Raw genomic sequence first — 21921 nt, forward strand, 5'->3', positions numbered from 1 at the left:
GGCTTATAAATCAGCATCAAATCTGGCCCAAATCAGCAAAATTCCTACTAAGAATTTGTTAAACTCAACAGGTGCTTTCCTATTGACTTTGATGTGATCAGGATCAGGCCAATCGTGAAGCAAATCCTTCCTTCCAGGATGCCACTTGGTTCACACATTTTACTTAGGAGTCAAAGTCACTGCAAGTGATTTAAAAACCCAAGAGCAAACTAAATAGGAAACCAGCTTCCGCCTGGCTAAAAGTTTTAAAAGGCGGAGAAATCCCTTTTTTCATCCACTCCACCAGAGAGGTTCAGACCCTTGTGATAGCCTCCATTGCCCCATCTATCTCACATAAAATATCAGGCCAGATCTCCAGCGGATGTCAATCCATTGCAGTCAAAGCAGCTGCACCTTCATCTGTATCAGCTGAGGCTCTGGTCCAAGGTGCTTTATCTGAATCTGTTATTTAACAATGCAGGCCTAAGATGCTTGCCTGGTCAGTGTGGACAAATCAAATGTCTGTTAAACATGTTTTACCAAGATAGTGCAAAGCCACGCTATGGAACCAATGCAAAATGAAGACTACTGTATCCAGCTAAAGTGAGAGGGGAGACTCTTAGGGTGTAGAAACACCATTAGCTGAGCTGGAATTTGGCCAAGACACTGGGGTAGTGAAAGCAGTTCTCCAAAAGCGGCTGCATTTCAGCTCCTGCCTAAACTAAGAAATTAGAACCCGTAATTCCCCAGGGGTGCAACTCCTTCCTCAGTAGCCAGGGTAAAGGACGTAGCCAAGCCAGGGCTCAGTTTATTGCTACCGCCATGTCACCTAACACAATGGTAACAGCATCTGAGCCACATCTACTTTACGGCATGTTCTGATGTCCCGGATACAAATGCAGCCCCAGAGACGCAGACTGGCCTTCATCTGAGTAACGAGAACAGCTACAATTAGATGAGTTAAAAAGCAATTATTAGGCATATAAACACGTTAGGGCATATAATCCAACCATTAATAGATGGCAAAGTTATTCTGTAAGAGCTCAGTCCTATGAGGAGCTCAGCACCCTCCACTCCCATTGAAGATGGGGAGTCAACGGAACTCACCTCCTTCCAGGATCAAGCTCACACAGTACGATTGTTTTTAACCTTACACTGAACCTTCTGTGCCTGGCCTCTGTCAGAGACAGAGTCCACTGAGCTAGATGGACCCCTGTTCTGGTTTGGGCTGCACCTTCTGTGGGCACACTCAGTGATTTGTGATTAGTTTGCAAAGTCTGTTAAGCTCTTTGGATGAACTCAGCTAAGTTTATGGGGTTAAGCGTGTTCAGTCTTACCTCTGAAGGGTGCTCACTTGCTGCATAGCAATTAGAGTCAATGTTATTTTGCCATTTCATTTTCCATGGTTCAATGACTTGAAAGGTCCAGAAAACCAATTATGCCCATTTTAGGAATTAGGGAAAACATGGGAACCTCATTATGCCACAGAATGGAAGTGACCTGCAGTCTGGGAAGGATTCTGCCAACCGTTCTGGCCCCTACACATCATGTGGCAGCATGTAGGGGCGACAGACAAGCCACAAGGGGTTGCAAAGCAAAGCCCAGCTCAGTGAAAATACCGTGGGTGGAGCTGGAGCAGAAGAGAGTGGATTGGGGTGGGAGTGGGGGCAGCTCCTGATTGCTCCAATTTATACTGAAGATCACATCAAGTGCTAGAACAGCCAAGCATCCCAGGGCACAAAGGTGTCTGAAAGCTACTTTCCACCTTCTTTCCCTTGAGCTATGCCTTCTGGGCAGTACCTGCTGGAGGAGAAGGACAGAATCTCAGCCTCCGTTTCTTAACAAGTCTCCAGCTGGGATCTGATCTCTCAGCAAAGTAGAACAGAGGGTCAACAAGCCAAGATTCCAACCTCACCGTCTCTCTCCCTTTCCTAGCTCCGCCTTTGTTCAGAGCAGCTGACCAGGCTTTCTCCCTGGGAGAGCAAAGGCAAAACAGCTGCCTAGGCACTGGGTCAGAACATGTACATTCGGTTAGGGGAAGCAGGGGCTGGCAAAGAAGAGCTTATGCAAAGTGGAACCAGTTTGTTTTCCATCGCAAGGTTGAGTCCCAGCGTGCACACTAATCCTTTTAAAGAGGTATCGCTCCTGCAATTTAGCAAAGATTGAAGCAAGGATACAAAACATATCCTCAAGAAAAGAAACCCAGAGAATATGAGGAGATGAAAGTCTCCATATCCACAAAACAATTCCAGAGATGAAACTGACTTTTTTTAAACAGAAGGGGCAACAAAAGATATATGGAGAACACATGCACATACACAAATACATGCAAAGCAAGAAAACGCCTAGAACCGAAGCCTCCCCTTTGTAGTAAAAAGCTATACAAAGGAAAAAGCTGTTTTCAAAGAGGAAAGAAGAAACTGCAGCCTCTCACCCCATCAAATCCAGGCTCATTTGCAAGGTGAAACACCAGCCGTGTGTGTTGATTGAGGCTGGATGCGCCACACAAGGAGGAGTCAACGTTTACCTCCATGCTGCAAAAACACCTTCACTTATGGCTCCCAGAGACCCAGAAGGTAACAGACTGCCAGCAGCCATAGCAACTAGCTCAGACATGAAAGGGATCTCATGCAAAAGCCCAGTGGCAGTGGATGGCAGGGGGTAAAGCTGGTGGAGAGGCAGTGCAAGTGAGGAAAGTGAGTGGCCAATAGGAATGCAGTCCCAAATCCCAGGGGAGATGACAACTCATTTACAGAGTGTCCTGCTCTTAGTTAAAACCCTCTGAAATGTTTCCATTAAAGCAAACAAAGCAACCCTCCCGCCCCAAATTGATAACAGAAGAATAGTTAGTCAAAAGCCTGATTAAACCTAACAGTCTGGGGCTCTACCAGGGACGTGAGCTGCAAAGATGGGATCTTTCAGCTGAGAATATCTTGCTTCTGCCATCTTTGGAATTCTAGTATCACATGTATCTCTTTGGACTTCCAATGTGACAGCGGATCATGGAGGAACAATCCCTTTGGTAACCAGATCCCAGACCAGAAGGTTTTAAGGATTGTCACCTGCACCTTTAATTGGATCGGGAACAGAACCAGTAGCCAGTGAAGAACAAAGAACACAGGTGTTGTGTGTGCTCATGGCAACCCAACCCACTGTGTTCAGCTGTTAGAGGTTCCGGGAGGGCCACCCCCAGGAAAGCGTGTTCCGGTCCCCCAATCTGAAAATGGCAAAGTCATGCTGCAAAAAATCACAATCTGCTGGCAAGCTGCACATGAGCCGAAGACACTATCAGCCACCACGGCTGTCCACCTGTGAAGCAGCAGTGAGGGACTCTCAAAAACCACCAGTCTAGCCAATCCTAGAAAAGGGTAGCCGTGCTACAGTGCGATTCCCTACAAAGTTGTGCCTGCAGAATAATGCTAACTGCATCCCCCAGATACGATATATTCCAGATGAACTCATGTGTGCGCCCCATGATGAGCCCAATCCAGCAGTCGGTACTATTACCACCAAGCTCAGGACCCCCTGGTGCTAGGCACAGTACAAACACATAGTAAAAGATGGTCTCTGCTCCAAAGAGATTACAGTCTACATAGACAAGACAAAGAAAAGGAGGGAAGAAGAGAGACTTGCTCAAGGTCAGCGCTAGGGATAGAACCCAGGTCTTCTGGTTCCTACACTATGGTTCCATCCAGTGGGCCCCACCGCTTCCTAATTTTCCTCTGATTAGGCAAAATTCCCACTGATGTTCATTTGAGATGCTCCCCAGTCAGAAGGGATAACTCAGTGGTTTGAGCATTAGCCTGCTAAACCCAGGGTTGTGAGTTCAATCCTCAATCCATTTAGGGATCTGGGACAAAAATCTATCTGGGGATTGGTCCTGCTTTGAGCAGGGGGTTGGACTAAATGATCTCCTGGAGTCCCTTCCAGCCCTGATATTCTATGATTCTATGACTGTGAGATTGGCCCTTCTGGGTTACGAACAAGTGAGACGACACATGTGCACAGAGACATATGTCCAGCCTGCACGCTGTGCTCTTCAGAGGAGCTGTCCAACAGAAGTCTTGCATTCCCTGTGGACATTGGAGAATTCAGGGGCCCTTTCGGACACAAAACAAGGGCCTAATCAGATTCCTCTCTCATACAATCTCGCTTTCCGCCAATCAGAATGGGGACGGGGCCATCTGAAGAGGGCACAATGGTATTTAAAGAGCTATTCCAGAGAAATACCTTCAACTAAAAAGCAGAAGGTTAAAAATTATGGGCCAACAAGGATTTCCATGCCCTAGAAAACCAGATTTCTCACTGTGCCCTGTCTGCCTCCACCCTAGGATCTGCGCCAAAGACAAGGGTCAGAAGAGAAGAGCAGAGCATGAATTCTATCCCAGCACTCAACATTGCTAACTCCCTCTTGGTCTGGTCTAGCTCGGCCATGCGGTCATGCAAAACAGTGTGCATTTTAAGAGACCATGTTAGGAAACTTGACATACTGAACTATCCTTCCACTCACTGATATGCTAAGGGGTGAGGGTGGGAACTATAAAGTCCATCAATAAAGGCCTTCTGACAAGAAGGGGAAAGCTATCAAAATTTAGAGGAAATTAGGGACTTCAGAGGCCTGAAGAAAAATGCTTGGTTCTGGGAAAGGAAATTATCTCTTTTATGGCTCTTTACTGTTTATTAGGATTTTGGTAAAAGCTGCAGCTGTTCAGACCAGATTTAGAGATGTGGAACACATCCGCAATGGAATCAGATAGCACTTAATCAAAACAGCAATGCTTTCCCAGGGTCTGATCCCCCGCACTGCACCTTGGGCAGTCACTTATACTTGTGGAAAGAGGTTGTAAACAGCTGCCAGATCAGAATTCTCCTCTCGCACTGAGTGATGACAGAACTTTACACCTGCTTTGCACAACAGGAAATGGCTGCACCAGCGCAGAATCAAGCTCACAGTGTGTACGGAGTGCTTTTTATCCTAATGGCCCCCAAGCCTGGAAAGGCATCCCCAAGTGCAGACCCATGCGAAGACTCACTGACTTCAGGGAATACGTGCTTGTGGGTCCCTTTGCAGTATCAGGGCCGATATACACACAGCATCTCTGAATTACAGCCTCTTCTGGGATGGAGCGGTGCATTGGGGAGATTAATGATGCAGACAGCAGCCCTGCAGATGTGGTGGAAAGGCAAAGTTTGGCCAAGACACCTGGGCAAACTCTTACTTGTGTGGAAAGCACCATGGGATCATTTCTGGCCATGCAGAGCAGAGAAGATCTCAGGCTTTAAAATCTCACCATGAAAACCCAGAGTGTAAATGCACACAATTCAGTTTATTTCTTAGGAATGATGCACAGCTAAATAAGAGCGGCCAGGGTTCAAAAGGGTCATCCCAATGTAAGGATTAGATCTCTAAGAAACTCTGAATTGAAACCTAAACTGGTAACAAAACCAATATATCCATCTAGGAGTTTATACCACACTCCACATAACATCCCGGCTCTTTATCCTCATGAAACAAACCACACTGTGCCCTCGCTAATCCAGAGTAATACAATACATGTGCAAACGTAAATGCTCTGCACAAACTGGGATTTCATAGCATCCTACTGAAACATACCCCAGCACTGCTCCAGGGCTCAGTGAGGCCAGGCTCCAATGTGCATGAAAGATCATCCTGAACAAAACACCAGGAGCCTGAACAGAGCTACAGAAATAATCATTATTATTAATTGTGACACAGGAGCACGTAAGGGCCTGGCCAAGCTCAGGGCACTGTTGAGGAGGCAACATGGCTTAGACCCAGATCCTCACAAGTAAATTTAGGTGCCCAACTCCCACTGAAATCGACAGAAGTAAAGCACCTAAATATCTCTGAGGATCAGTGAATAGGGCACTGGGCAGGGACACAGGGAATCTGGATTCAATGCCCAAATCTACCACTGGTTTCCTGGGCGATCTTGGACTAGTCACATCCCTTCATTGTGCCTGAGTTTCCCCATCTGTAAAATGGGGATAATGAGACTGACCTTTGTAAAACCCTTAAAGCAAAAAGTGCTCTGTAAGAGCTTGGTGTTCTTATTATGGTACAAATGGTAAGAGGCAGCTCCTTTTTGTTAGAGTGGCAGAGGTTGGGGTGGGGGCAGTAGTTGCTGCCCGAGGTGCCAGAATGGGAGATGAGGCTTTCAAGTAGCCACCAAAAATATTTACCTCTGTCCTTACCCAAGAAACCAGAGGCACCAAGGAAAGACATCCCCGCTCCCCACCCCAGGACTAAAAGCCACCATTGCTCTTGGGTGCCAAAAATGCAAATCAAAATCAATGGTGCAAACCGCTCCCATTGCCAATGCGGTCATCTGATTCGCTGAGGATCAGATGGTGACTCAGACTATGCAGCTGAGTAGGGATGCAAGGGGTCATGGGATGCGCCCGAAACTCATGTGCAGCCTCCCTGGACATTGGGGCTCCATAAGAGTATGAAGGCACTGTGGTCCAGATGCTCAAATGTATTTAGATGCCTGACTCCCATGAGAGTCAGGCACCTAAATATCTTTGGCGCTCTGGGCCTGTGAGCCCACTAATTCCACACCCACAAGCAAGGTTTAGTGGAGACAGCGAGGCCTAGTGCACAGAACACTGGGCTAAGGCTCAGGAGACCTGAGATCTTTTCTGTCTCTGCTACTAGACAGCTGGATGACCTTGGGCAAGTCACGTCCCCACTCTGTGCCTCAGTTTCCCCATCTGAATACTGCCTAATTTGTAGAGCACTTTGCAATCTACTGATGAAAACTAGTCTGTAAGTAAGAGTTAGGTGTCACTCAGTGTGCTGGGAAGTGTCGCTGGGTCATGGGAGGAGGAGTTGCACTTTGCTAATGGTAGTGGCCAGTAGCAGATTACCACCCCTGGAGCCAGGGTGGAGCAGGAAACTCTTCCTTCACTGCTCCTGAATCAGCACAGCTGCGTGGTGCATTTTGGGAAGATTGTGTAGGCTAAATGGAGTAGCATCAGTTCCAGGTTCAGACATTTCCAACACTGTCAAAGGATAACTCCCATCTGGCTTTAAGAGAAAGGCAGAGCCTGCTTTCTGAACCAACGTCTAAGCAGAATATCCACAACGCTGCAGACAATAAAAATTAAACACCTTCCTGGAAACCATGGAGTGATGCCCTTTGAATCATTTCCAGGCAGAATCTTAGCACAGATCTTCACATCAAGGCTTAAGGCCAAATTCTGCCTTCAGCTACAAGCATGCAGTCCTTCTGAAACTAACGGGAGCCGCATGTCTATATCGAATGGCAAAGTCTGGCCTTTAGTAACCATGCAGCCTGATAAAAGACTGCTGGCTAGATTCTCAGCTGGTGTCCAGCAGTGTAGTGCCGTACTGGAGAGCAGCCTTTTCCAGGACAGAGATATAGTAATTTCTCCATGTGCCGGGTTAGCCAGAGAAGCTTGAAAGAAATAAAATCAAAACAAACAATGATGATCCAAAGCAGAAATCTCTGATGACAGGTAGGGCAAGAAAGTGAAATTGATCAGTACCGTATCACAGGAGACTCCTATAAGGTCATCTGTCAGTAGGGACCGACAACCTGGAGCTTAGAGCAATCTATCCCCAAGCCATAAAGGCCAAATTCTGCTCTCACTTACACCAGTCTAAATCTGGAGTAACTCCATTACAGATCTGCACTGGGGTAAGTGAGAATGGAAATCGTCCCTTTCTGAAACCAATGGCATTACTCCAGATGGGCATGAGTGTATGTGAGAGCTGAAACTGGCCTAAATGGAGGCCTGGAATACGGAAAAGATCCTCTCTTCCTTTTAGAAATGGAAAGTGCTGAAATAAAACCACAGGTTAATCATTTTGAAAGAGGAAGTCCTTAGCTCTGGGGGTCCAACTGCTCAGCACCTTGCTTATTAAAATTGTAGACGCGCAGAACTATTAAAAAGTGACATCTGATTCAAGGCTAGAGGTGCAGCGTAAAGAGCTTTTTCAGCCCTGGGAAACTCTCAAATCAGTAGATAGAAATGGAGACTTAAACAGTCCAAATTGTGCAAATTCAGTAGTCTTCATCTTCTGTACCCTTAAACAGGCCAAGTACAGCTTCATTACAAGTTTCTTGCTCTGAAATCGTTTTCCAAAGATGATCTGTGAAGGACAAATGCTCACTGAAAGCTTTTTCTAAAACACATTTTTCTAGGTACAGTAGCTGTGTAACAATTGCCTTGTCTTGTTTCCTATCATATTTGACCCTCTTGGTTTGGAATTTTCTTTTCTGGTCTTTTCATTAGGATCTTTATCATGTGCTCAGAAAATCTGTCACTACTCTGGGAGACCAATAAACCCTGGAAACTGATGACTTCTATCCTCAGAACACCTCCAGCACAGATAAAGCCAGTGCAAAGCTTCTCTTCTCCTCTGCCAAATGGGGTAGTTCTTTTACAATGGGCTAGTGAATGGAGAGAGAAAGGAAATGCTTTTTTCCCTCCCACACAGACCTTTGAACTGCCAATAAACAGTAACACACCATTACCATTGAACTGTGCAGGCTGCAGAGGTGAAAGACTGAGCACCCTTTGATCAAGTCCACGAACCATCCAACTATTTTTCAAAACAACCCCACAATCTAAAAGAATGTGTCCTTTCGCAGTGCCAAAGACATTGATTTGTATAGTCCCCAAGCCTATCTTCGCTCCTGATTATTGTTTACCGAATCCAAAATTATATCTCCTCCAAACATAAATTTCAGCTACAGAATTATTGCATTTAATGTGAAGTCAGTGCTGGAAAACACCATTCCCCATAATTTGGCCCTGATTGTCTCTTTCCGTGCAAAAAACCCAGAAGGGGACAAAACACATACAAAAATCATTACTGCCAGAGAGTTTACTTTATACCTGAAGGTTACTGTGTGCTACACTTAAGGGACCAGATCCTCAGCTGGTGTAAATCAGCACAGCTCCACTAAAGTCAGTGGAGCTATTCCAATTTACATCAGCTGACAATCTGGCCCAGGAATTCAAGTTGGGTTGCAGAAATAGATGGGGGCTAAATGTGTTCATCTTATTCATGTAAGGGCAGAAAAGTGGTGATGCAACTGTTGCAAAACCAGATGGCCTGAGAGTATATGGCAGCATCTGTGGCAAAATCTGTTTATGTTGATAACCATTCCAACCCTCACACTCAAGGGTCCCCAGCAAAGGGGCATTGCAGGGAGCTCTGCACGCTGAATGATGGCAGGATATGGCCCTGGCTGTGAATCTGATGGGACTCACGGGCCCTCTGAATTCAAGAGAGACAAAGAGAACGTATTTCTCCTATTACTGGAAAAAACCACCATCTTTAAATGAGCACAGTCACACTTCTGCAATCATTCCAAAAGCAGAAACGCAACTTTGCCCGGCTCCAAGAGCAATTTGGGGAAGCTGCCATCACACTACCCATTTACGGTCAAACAGCTCACTAGCTAACCCAGACTAGTATGCAGGAGGCTCAAGTAACAGCTAAGCCCGGTTAAATGCTTTGATGAATCTCTATTGACTTAATAAATACATGTACATTTATGGAGGTATTCCAGCCTTATTAACATTCAGTACTTCTTGCTTCTCAGAGGCTGCATTATCCTTGTCTGGGCTAGATATCCACAACACACAGAGACACTGGGCACGCGTCTAAGACTCACTCCCAAATCCTTCATATGCCAACAGATTTCACACACCTGCTGTAACGCTATTTAGTCTTCCCCTCTCACCCCTTACAATTTACACATCAGTCTGACGTGCCCGCTCCCAATCAGCTGTTGACTGGGACTCGGAATTTTTTCTACAGATCCTCCCGCTTCAGGGATCAGCATGGGAAGAAAAGAAGTAGGGGCGCTCACATTGGAGTTAGGGAGCTGGCGAGCAGAACACTAGATGTAGCTAAGTCTGCAGAACAGGGGTAAAGCAGAGAGCCTGGATTTAACTCTCTGCTTTTCTGCTCTGATTACACTGAATGTCTTTCCTCCACTCTCTGCACCATGTTCTCCCCTTGTTCCAGTCAAAAGATTTGGTCCCGGTGGCACGTTCCAGAGAAGGGCTGATACTCTCCTCCTGGGGCGGAACAGACAGCTAAATAAAAGAGGCCAGAAGCCAGATCCTACTTCCTTCCGAACAGGAGTGTTGCCCTCCCCTCCCGGCTGTGCCTTGTATTTTAAGAGTGGCGCTTCTCTCCTTACAACGGTAAACAACGAGCAAGTCCGTCTCCCCGAAACACTTGGGGTTTTGCAATTCAGATGCCACCCGAGGCTGCAGATTTCAGAGCCCTGGTGCACCCTTGGTGGGGCAGGGAGGGGGCGATGGTGTGGGTCCTTGTGTGTGCACGCTGCTGGCCCAGCTCTGCGTGGGAGCCGGGCACGGGGCGAGCTCCTACCTGCCGTGTCTCTTTACGGACAGCCCGCAGCTAACGGGGCTCTCTTTGCAAACCTCCCCACACGGCTAACCCACAGCCAGGGCCCGTGTCTCTCCATCACCCCCTCTCCCATCCCCAGGCAGGCGCGCGCAGCCGTGCGCCCCTTATATAGCCCTCTAAAAATAGCTCGCCGTAGCCTGCCTTGTAAGGCAGCGGGGAGATCAACCCCCATCCAATCCGCACTGCTCTTCCGTGCCAGGCTCCGCCTCCGACCCCTTCTTTCTGGCCCTCATTGGGCTTCAGTGACTTCATGGCCTCCCCCCACCGCCCCCTTTTCGCCTTACATGGTCACGCGTTGTCTTAATGGACAGCTTCCTTCAAGAGCTGACGGCTGCGCGGAGAAAAGATGGGAGGGGAGGGGGACGAAGAGAACGGGGGGGCTCTGAGCTTGCAGGATTGAGGCGGGGGGGATTGGCTTTGAAAGGGGGGGGACAATGGGGGCTGAGAAAAAAAGCGATCGCGAGAAAAAAAAATGCAACCTCCCAAAAATAAAGAGCAAAGATTGCACTGAGCAGCGAGCAGCAATGCAGAAATAGATGGCAGTTTCGTGTCAGTGAGTTTGCATTCCCTCTTCCTGGTCCAAGAAGTGGAGTGATTAGAGCCCTGGAAGGGAATTGCATTAACTACAAGTGGAAGAGTCCCCCCTCTTTTGCTGGCTGCTGTTTGCACTGTACATATTGGGTGCACCTAGCCATTCTCACTGGGTTTTTTTTCTCCCTCCCTTCTCTTTCCTGAATTGATTTTTGTAACAGTGTGACAGAAACAAAACAAAAAGGGGACATTGGATCTATTGTTGTTTTTTATGATCAAAAACAAAACCCCACCACAAACAAACAAACACAAAACAAAACAAAAGGGTTTTGCTCAGCAGCAGCATGGATGTGTTGGCTAGTTATAGTATATTCCAGGAACTACAGCTTGTCCACGACACCGGCTACTTCTCAGCGTTGCCATCCTTGGAGGAAAACTGGCAGCAGGTGAACCATTTAAATTACTCCTGTAAATCTTTTAAGTGCAGACAGTCGGTGCGTTGAGGCTGCATTTCTGATTTTATTTTATTTTTCTTTAATACTTAATTTGGAGGTTTTTTGTGTGCGGGGCTAACACCTTAATTTTTTTTTTTTCAATTAGAAACAGAGCAGTCCATTCAAAGCTTTCTACCTTCAGTCATACAAACACACCAGGCAGTATCTGAGATCCGGTGACATTCTTTGGGTTTTGTTTTTTATTATTATTCCTAAAGCTTAGTGATTTTTTTTTTTGTTCTTTGAAACAAGGCTGATCACTTGTTCCAGCCAGTGTTGACAACTGGCAGCTGGTGGAAACGGAATAGATCATTCTTTTTTTTCCTGGTAATTAGTATGTGTCACTAAAAATCCTGCCTTAATTTAGAGATGTGCTGGGGGTGGGAATGGTATCAACAGCAAAAGACAGTAAGTGAAATCTGGAATAAGAAAGACAACTGATTTTTGAATTGTTCTGGACAGATAAAACTTCTTGTTGTATCTTAAACTGGTTTAAGACAGTAACATTTCAGGCTGGTTTCAACCACCAGGGTGTACTGAGACACTATAGGGTTAATATGCAGAAGGAACTGGAGTACTTCTAAAGGTGGAAATCTGGTATTATGTATGCATTAAAAATGATGGGTGACATGACTAAATAATATCAAGGAGAAGAGTTGTTTATAGAGAAATGGGTGAGATGTATAAAAGTTATGACCAGCCCAAATACAAACTGACCATAAATAACTATCAACTGGGATACTGGAGGAAAAAACAGAGGGCTCCTCATTATAGCAGGATAAGAGCTAAGCTACTGTGTTGCCTGATGTGATTACAGGTTAGTCAGATTGTCAACATTCTGTAAATTAGTGTCTCTTAAAAAAATCGACAAGTCTATAAGAATAGTCAGGGGTGGGTAGAATGGCATGTGGCGCTCATGTAACTTACATACCCTGTGACAGAAGTAGGTTAAGACTAATGACCGCTGGATTTCAGTTTGCATTGACCCAGTGCAATATTTGCCAGCACAAGGCTAGCATGTGTTAGTTCTCTAGTAAGTGGGCGGTAGGATTTTTTGTTTTTGTTTCTGGGTAGATGGTAGGACTCCAGGACAATCTGTGGCATTGTTACCTACTTGAGCTGTGCTTGCATACTTGGAGATTTACCTAGTCAAATTATTTTGGCTTCAGCTTTCTTTTATGAAAGGCTTACTGGCAGCCCCGGGGCAAACATTTTCAGATTTCATTTGCAACTGGACAGTCCAACTTTGCTTACTACTACAAAGGGGGAAACACTTTTTGTTATTAATATTCAGTCTGCACCTCGGTGACAGTCACATCTGGTTTCCTTTAGACTTTTAACGTGCTAAATTAAACTGAAGCAGTTAATATGATTTCATTTTAGAATCCCCATTTAATTCTGCATTGTCCTTGCTGTTGAATCAGTTGCATATTAATAACAGTCTAGACCCTTGAATGTGAGATAATCTGTTGACACAGCCAGCATGCCTAAGGCAGATACTGTATGTGATACTTTGTCTACTGCTGCCTCACTACATACAAGGAAGGGAAGCAGTTCACTTTCTGCAATAGTGTATCAAAGCAATCCTATTGTAAGAGCTACATTTTAAAGGAACACCATCACTTAAAAAAATTTAGCTAATTTTTAGAAAAGGAGCTAAGACCATTTTCACAGGCTACCTCTTCCCTTCAGTCCCCAGGCCAATTCTTGTTGTTTTATAGTACATCCTATTTTTATAATGTTTTTCCTCCTCTGTTGCTGTGTGAAGTCTCCACGCAAGCAACTGGGGGAAAACTGGCTGACACAGGGAACAGTGAAGCTGACTGGTGCACAAGGTGCTGTCAAATGTACAAAGTAAAACCAACTGAAAAAGAGAGGTGTTTTGTCTTCCTAATCTCTTTCAGTTGTCATAATCAGGTTAAAAAGCTTTCAGGGACATGTGTGGTTTCCATTTGTTTGCCTTTAAAAGTGGTAATCTGGAGACCGTGCTTTTGGGAGACAGATAACTAGTAACGTCTGTCTTTGCCTCTCTTCTTCCCGGGGCAGTAATCCATCACATGGAGCCCCCTTAGAATGTAAAGTAGCCACCTTAATTTTAAGTGAAAGCGCTTGAACGGATCATTCTAACATCTCTTCAAATGAAAACCCAGTGCAATATAAATACTACAGTAACGATCCAGAATACTACCTCTTCCACCAGCAATGCAGCAGTCTTTTGGAAGATTATTCTAGTCTCTTTTAAGAATTATTCTAGTCTCTTTTAAGATGGCAACAGTATGGCTCTGAGGGTGAAGAGCAAGATTCTTTATCACGTTGTCGGTAAAAGTTGTTTCTTGTTTAACAGGCTTATAACACTGGTGGTAGAGAGGTTAGGGTGTGCCAGTTTAAAAACTCCTTCTCTACTATAAAGACACAACTGGGCTGTTGATAGTTTTACCCTAAAGCTAGGTGAAATTGTTAACACAACCTTCTTCCTTTTGTCCCTAGTTTGGGCCACTGTTTTGTGGCTGCTTGGTGAAGTGTGTAGTAGGGACAGTTGCATGCAACTGCTAGTGTTTCCGATTATGAAATGTGCATCACTAATTGCAGTGACGGCTCAGGCTGGTTGCTAAACACTTGCATGCACTCAACTGATCTCCCCTCCCCTCCCCCGCAACAGAAGTGAGAGGAAATTTAGTATCTGTGCTTCTCTTAATTAGTGTTGGAAGTTAAAATAAGACAGTCATTAGACAGCCCAACCTGTAAGTGCAAAGTGAACAGATTTTTGGTAGTAGGAGATTAAAAATGTATTTATATGTGTGGATTTCAAAAGGGAGGGGGAGAACATAGCTTAAATTGTAAACATGGGAAGGCTTGCGTGTTTGAAATTTAAGATGGAATCTGAAGGTGCTGTGTGTTTAGATTATTTTCATGTACATTTTTATGTGGGGGTGTAATCTTTGGTGCCTAATTCTTGTTAACTAATGTTGCAGTTCCCTAAGGCCTGATTTTTTTGTCAGGCAAAACTCCTCTCAGATCAGTGGGAATTTTGCCTGAGCAAGGAATGGAGGGTCTGGACCACAATTTACCACGATATTGCTTTCTCATTGACAATAGATGTGGTAGTCGGCTCAGAATGTTTAAAAATCAGGCCCAGGGTGTATTTCAACTGCCTGGTAGCTCGGACATATTCTGTAAATGGCCCTCCAGTGCATCACTGTGGCTCTCATTTGAACCATCTTCATTGGTATCCATTCCTATGAGCTGACTACATGTTAGGACCCTGTTCAGAGGGGGAAGCCCGAGCTGGCATGAATCCTCCCTGCCTGTCCTATACTGTAAAGAACCCTGGGTTCACGTGCACTGTTATTGTGAGGTATTCACCAGATGTGACACTGGGAATATTGAACGAGACCTGTAGAGGGTGTGTAAAGCAGATTTCAAACAATAAAAGGCCAGGAGGTGCCTTTGATCCACAGCATGTTACCCCCGGTGGAGGGGAGGGGTTTGGAGGGGTCTGCCTGATCCTGTGAAGACACAGGACTAGGTGAGCTGTGTGCAGAGGGGATCATCCACTTGCAGATGTGCAACTCCATAGGAGGGAGGCATCCGCTGCCCCATGACAACCACCCCTCCCTTCTTTGGGCTTTAGGAAGGACTTCCCAGGGTGCAGAATCCACCAGTGGGAAAAGGGTCAGGGAACAGCCGGGGGCTGCATTCCTTTTTCTACAAGGCCTCTCATCCCCTTAAAGGAGGACCCCAAGGGATAGCCTCTGGCATGGAAGACTTTGGTAGTGCAACTAAAGTGGATCCCTGCTATCAGAGTAGGGGAGCCCGGAAGATGGGCTGAGGCACAGGGTCTCTATGCTTATGGCCTCACGCTTCCAGGGGAACTCTGAAATTAGCAGAGTTTGGGTGTCAAGCCCTTCCCATTCTCCCAGGTTTTGTCAGGGGTGGGGTCAGAGTTCCTATTCGCCAGGAGGACTGGAAACAGGAACGCTTCTTCTGATAAAAAGAAATATGATTCCAAACATAGGGGTTGATGCTTCTAGTCTAATTTGAATTCCTTCTCTCTGGGATGATTCTTTAGTTCTTAGATGAACTAAGCTTGGTTTCTCTTACACTAGAACAGGAAGAAAGGATGAGTTGAGACATTGGACTGGGACTCGAGAAATCGGGGAGGGGGAGGGGTTGGCTCTGCTGTAGACACCCTTCCTCTTCTTCCCAGCATATCCTTGAGCAAATCTTTGTGCAAATGTTTTCCTCTCTGTTAAATGAGTGATGATAATACAGTACTTAATAATACATACTGGGGCATTGTGAGGCTAAATAGTTTAATGCCAGGAAAGTGCTTTGAGATCCTTGTGCTATGTAAGTGCAATGTATTACTGTATTATGATGTGACTAATCTAGAAGAACTCTGTTAGTTGATTCCGATTTATATTTGGCAGATAGGGTCAGGTTCAGGCCTGAAGGAAAAATTTCCACTGCTACTGGAAAGGAATAAATTACATTGTAGAATGTTCCTACCTCCTCACTCTCCTCATTGTTCTAGTTTAATGGCATACTTGGCCACTACATAAACTAAACCATCTCCTCTAATATTGCAATTTCATCTTGGTTCCAGTCACAGTGAAACACATTTCTAAGTGCTTGTAGCACATCAGGCCTCCTGAGGATAACTTGCAGAAATGGTTGACTTCCAAGAACAGCCACATGTGTGATGCAATGTATTTGGACTGTGAGCCATGTTCAATACCCGTATACAGGCTCGCTGTCTGCTAAAGGAACTGAAAGCAGGCTCCTGTCACCCTCCAAAAATAAATTTAAAAATATCAGATCAGTAAACTGGAGCCACTGTTCATATCATTTTCTGCGTCTCTTACTTACAGGAAACCTTGTTTATATTATCACTTCTTGGCACTTAGTATTACTGGTATAAATGTGTAGACACAAAGGAGACCTGCAAACTCCATTATAAGGATAAAATAGCTGATTTAATGCGTGACTTGTGTATGATCTTCAGATTGGGTAAATGTATTTCTTTTAATAGTGAAGGTACTAAATGGGAAAATATTCTCTATTATTTAGTATAGTTAAAAAGATACAGTTACCAAATGCATATTTTTTTTTGTAGTGGAAGCTCATGGTCATGAAATCAAATGAGTATTTGTGCTTTAAAGAAAAATAATTTGGAGTCTATACACACATTATATATATATAAACTAGTCTAATGTGAGATTGTGTACGTGTGTGTATATATATACAGCCCGCCCGCCATATACATACTCCTGTCTCTTTCTCTCACTTGCAATACACACATGCGTGCGCGCACACACAATATACACAGACTAAATAGAGGTACTATCATTTTGAAATGGCAGGAGATTTTCAGTTCCATGCAGTTATAGCTTCATATTTTGGCTTTTCAGGGTGGAGGTGAATTGTCTTTAATATTTTTCTGTATATTGTTGAATCCTTTGAGGCCTTATTACAGGTTCTCCATTGTGGGGAACCCTGTTCTCTATTAGGACATATTTCACAAGGGCATGGGGAGGAAGCAGCTTCCATTTAAATCTGTAACTATATTAAGTTATTTTTAATTCTTTGTTATAGAGAAGAAGACAGCTTGTTCATCTTCTCAGGCGAGTGTGGCATTGGGGTTCAGTAAATTAAGTGTCAGTGTAGAAGATACAGATTTTATTCCAGGTTAAGCCTGTCGCACTTGGACAGGTGGCCCTCACCCACAAAGAGGGTCATTCAAAGCCAATTGGCGTCCGTGAGAGTTTTTCCATTGACTGTAATGGACACTGGCTTAGGACCATAAAGCGAAACCAAGCAGGTGATAATGGAGCTTTGTAAGAATGGTGCTGCACACTCTCTCTCTCTCTCATTCACATGCATTGCCCTCCTTCCCCTGCCGGTACTTTCAGGTGCCTTATGACTATCATCCTATGCTACAGCTTCTTCTAGAAACCTGCAAAACTTCCCACTCCATCCTTTCTAATAGGAGTAGGCTGGCACGGCCCAGGAACGACAAGCGTCATTTCTGTGATTTCTACCCCCTGCCTTCAAACTTCAGGTTCCTCCAGAAAGTGTCCATTTCCTATGCCTCCATTAGTGTCTGCTAATGATATCAGCCATCATCTTCGTTAGAATGTGTGTGTATTTGGGGTCAGGACTAAGGAGCTCAATTGGCCCAGTAACTAAAATCTGTTGAGGAAAGAGCTCCTTTTCTCCCCCTCCCTCCCCTGATTTTGACTTGGTTGGAGAATGTGTGTGTTTAACTGAAATGTTTTGTAAAGGTGTATTATGCCCTTGACCCTACAATGTTGAAGTTAACTGCACTTTTGTCATGGGCTTAATTTTTTATATATTCTTTGCAAGCTGAGATTCTCAGATAATTACATGATTCCACAAGCTGGAGCTTTAAGAAAAAACACCACGTGTTCTGAGACTCAGAGGAGTACCCCGAGTTAATAACACTGCTCTACACATACATGGTAAGAGACAGGTTGTAAGCCCTTTGGGCAGTGCCTACAATCTACAGAAGAGGAAGTGGCAGCGAATCGGGCCCTATGTAGAGTATCACCCATTATATTCCCAACATTAGCTTGTAAGGAAGGATGGTCCAGTGGTGAGTGTGAGAGCCTGTGTGAGTCCTGTGTTCAATTTCTGCTCCATCACAGGCTTTGGGCAAGTCAGTTAATCTCTCTGTGCCTCAGTTCCCCATCTGTACCATGGGGATAACAGCACGGCTCTAGCACCCAGGGCTGACGTGAGGATAAAGACTGGGAGATGCTCAGACACGGCAGTGATGCAGATCTAAGATAGCTAGCTCATTCTGAGACTTACTACACTATATTCCTGGTGTTTAATTCCCTACATTCGTTGGACTGATATCTGCTGAAACTGTGGGACAGCTCCCCGTCTCTAATAGCTCTCAGCAGTGCTCACAATCTTGCCTCTGGTTAAAAAATTGTTCTTACATGTAAGCTTAATCCCCCACCTCCACTGCTCCACCTCCCAGAATGTATGTAATTAGTCTATGACATCTTAGAGAAAACAGCAGGTAGAACTAACTTGACCTAACTTTCGCAGAGAGGTAGAGGTATAAAAGAAGGCGGTGAATAGGAAACTTATGTCAGACACCGAAAGAAAACAATCTATTGATCTTTCAACGTGATGTGGCGTTTAAAGTTTTTGATTGGAATGGGTGCTTACTTTCCCCTTTTCTGTAAATCTGAGGTACCCCCTTCTAATCCAGAACGGTTCCACACCTCGATACTCTTGTATGCAGTTGTCTGTGCACTGCATACGTTGCTTTAGAGAGAGCCATAAGGACACATAGGGCATTCTCTAAAACATGCAAAAAGATAAAGGATATAATTTTCAAAAGCGCTTAAGTCACTAAGTCTGATTGAAAGTCAACAGTAATTAAGCACCTAAATGCCAATGTCATTTAAAAAAAAATAGGACTTTGGGTAAATACATAAATCACTGAAGTCAGGATTCCAAGGCCAGAATGGACCACTGTGATCGCCTAATCTGCCCTCCTGTCTAACACAGGCCACAGAACTTCCCTGAAATAATTCCTGTTTGAACTAGAGCTTCTCTCTTAGAAAAACATCCAATCTCGATGTAGAAATTCCATGCTTTGAAGAGTTTAAAGCTCCAATCCCACAGCTGAATCGCCAAAGCTCTGGGCAGCTGTGGATCCAACTGAAGAACTGGGGCCTAAAGATTATAGGATATACAGGGGAACAGTTCCGACACTAAAACGAATTGAAGAGCAGTTGCAGAGCATAGGAAGGCATTGTGGAGAAAATGGATTTTCAGGAGGGATCTGAAGGAAAAGGACATTGGCGCACAGAAAATTGTTCCAATAACTATCCAGATTTATAAATTATTCTGTTATGTACAAGTATCTCAAGGTCAGCGTCAAAGGGGCAATGCCATCAAGTCTGTTTGGCCACACATTTAGACTTTGCAGATAAGTATAGCTCTTGACAAAGCCTACTATCAATAGAAATATTTCCATGGGAAGCAGAATTTTAAAAGGAAAAAACAAAACAAAGAACCCAGCCCAGCTGCTGTTTTGGCAGGGCCAACACTACCACGTTCCAGCGCTGTTACCCGAAAGTGAAAGTAACTAGTAACGAAAGTGAAAGTGCCTTGGTTGCTTTTGATTGCCCTGCTGGGAGAAATGCAGGGAGCATGACAAGTAAATTAGATTTTCAAAAATGCTTTTGCTCCTGATGAGCTAATGCGCTGTTAGTCGTTTGGTTTTAATAATGTGACATTTAAATGGCCAGCGTCCCTTTCCAAGTGTAAGCAACCACTTGGAGCCCTGCTCTTTTGGGCTTCCTGGCCCTTCCAGGTTCTGCAGTTCACTGATCGTTCCTCAACCCCACGCTAGATAGCCAGGAATCAACTCCCCATCAGATTTTCTTCTGCTGGTGGGAATGAAGAGAGAGGCTGCTGATTGTCTCACTTGACTCCCTACCCCTTTTTCTGGAAGCTTGGGCCCGTTGTCTGTTGCCCCGTGAAGTGTAAGGCTTGGCTCTGCATGAGGCTTCCGCTTTCGTGCCAGTTCCTTCTTGTCCCTAACTTAGGAACCTGCTGTCCCTGAATGGTTTGAGGTTACTTAGAACCTTTATGTTGGTTCCCCTTTCAACTGTACAGGGGGAGATGAAAAGCTCCATGTTTTTGTTCGTCTCCTGCAATTGCATGGTGGTTTTACCAGTGCATTGGCCAAAGCATAGCTTGCTCTACAAGGCTTAATTCAGCCAATGAACTGGTTGAAACTTTTTTGTAGCCATATATTGCCTTCCTTGTCAGGCTGGAAAACGCACAGTGCTCTGCAAAACCATCCCCCTCAACTGGAGCTACTAAGAGCTGCCATGTGAGTAAGGAAGTATGAAAAAGGGTGGTTGAGGGTGAGGGAAGGAAGATGAGCTGGTGCTTCATAAGGAAAGCATCAAACCAGAAACTGCTTTGTCTCTGACATGTTAGCAGTGGAGAGGCTGCCTTCACTGTCTACTGGAATTCCTATGTAGTGCCTGTTTGGCGAAACCTTTTGCATTGTTGTGTGAATTGAATGGGTGGAAAGATGTGGTGTGAGTGGCTTTTATTCTCTTTTTGTGCATTTGAAAATGAGTAATTGGGGAAGCAAAGTGCAGTGAATAAGATTGAATAAGATTGCTTCAGGGGGTATAAAAACTGAGCAAGATTGGTTACACCACTGTCCCTGCCTAGGGCCTAGAAGAGATTAATACCAGGTTTGATAACTCTATACCCCTCTACTCTTCCAGAAACTTACCTCCCACTCCAATACTGTATCACATGTCAGGGCCCCACAAAATCATGAGATTAAAAATGGGAGGTTCTTCCGGTTCTGAGCCCTTTGCATTTAACTAGGTCATGTTTTCAGGCTTTTCTGCACAGCCATGAAAGCTAGAATTGTATTCATTTCTTAGAAACATGAAAGCTGAGATTCTCACATAACCACGTACCTCTAAGAGCCGGCATTTTAAGGGAAATATCATATATTGTGAGATTGTCAATAAAATTGCCAGAGTTGGCAATACTGCATGTCTGCTCAATATGAGAGCAATGAGGCAGCGATGTAACTTAGAGGTTGCCTGTGTCTCGGGGTACGGAGAAGAGAGATGAATGGATATGGGGTTAGTATGACAATGATGTATGTGCTGACTGAAATAGCTTATAAAAGCCGTTTTAATGGCTTCTGTGGCTGGGAGCTTTGGGATAAGTGTATGTCACATGGTTCTGTACAAACTAAATCTAAAGAAGAATCTACCTAGTTTCCTGTGAAAAATAGGGCATATGGGAAAGTCCTATAGAATAGGAGGTGACAAGCTGCCGAATTTAAGTGAGTAAACCATGCTGCCGAATTTAAGTGTCTCATTCTTTCTCTCGAAGTTTTTTTTAAAAGGTGATCATTCTGTAGGCTTTTCGAGTAATATCTATAGAACTCTACAGGTTTCACCTCTGTGTCGTTCTGTGGGATCTTTCCATACAGAGAAAGGCCTGGTCTACGCTGGGGGGGGGGAGGGGGCTGGGGAGGGAACCTATCTAGCTGAAGTTGATGTACTTAGATCTACTTACCGCAGTGTCTTCACTGTGGTAAGTTGATGGCTGACGCTCCCCATCGACTCTGCCTGTGCTTCTCACTCTTGTGGAGTACCGGAGAGCGCTTGACAGTCGATTTATCGCGTCTAGACTAGATGGGATAAATCGACCCCCGCTGGGTCAATCACTTCTCATCAATCCAGCGTGTAATATAGACATGCCCTCAGTCACTTAGGTACTGATCCTGTACAAAGTTAATGGGAGCTTTGCCATTGACCTCAGTGAATGTATGATCAGCCCCTTTGGTCCCAGTTCAGTAAAACACTTAAACATATGTTTAACTTCACTGACTTCAGTGGGTATTAAAGCATGTGCTTAAGTGCTTTCCTGAATAGAGATGTTTCT

At 44.7% G+C, this 21921-nt stretch overlaps 1 protein-coding gene across 2 annotated transcripts in view; it reads left to right on the top strand.

Moving 5' to 3' along the window:
- Positions 1-10850: 10850 nt before the first annotated feature.
- Positions 10851-21921, top strand: part of KLF7 (KLF transcription factor 7) — a 63963-nt gene continuing 52892 nt past the window's right edge. For both annotated transcript variants that reach the window (XM_050916202.1, XM_050916203.1), the window contains exon 1: positions 10851-11397. In XM_050916202.1, the coding sequence (XP_050772159.1) occupies positions 11296-11397 (102 nt within the window). In that variant the 5' untranslated portion in view covers positions 10851-11295. The remainder of the gene's footprint in view (positions 11398-21921) is intronic.

This window comes from Gopherus flavomarginatus, chromosome 10 (assembly GCF_025201925.1).
Source record: "Gopherus flavomarginatus isolate rGopFla2 chromosome 10, rGopFla2.mat.asm, whole genome shotgun sequence".
Lineage (NCBI taxonomy): Eukaryota > Metazoa > Chordata > Testudines > Testudinidae > Gopherus > Gopherus flavomarginatus.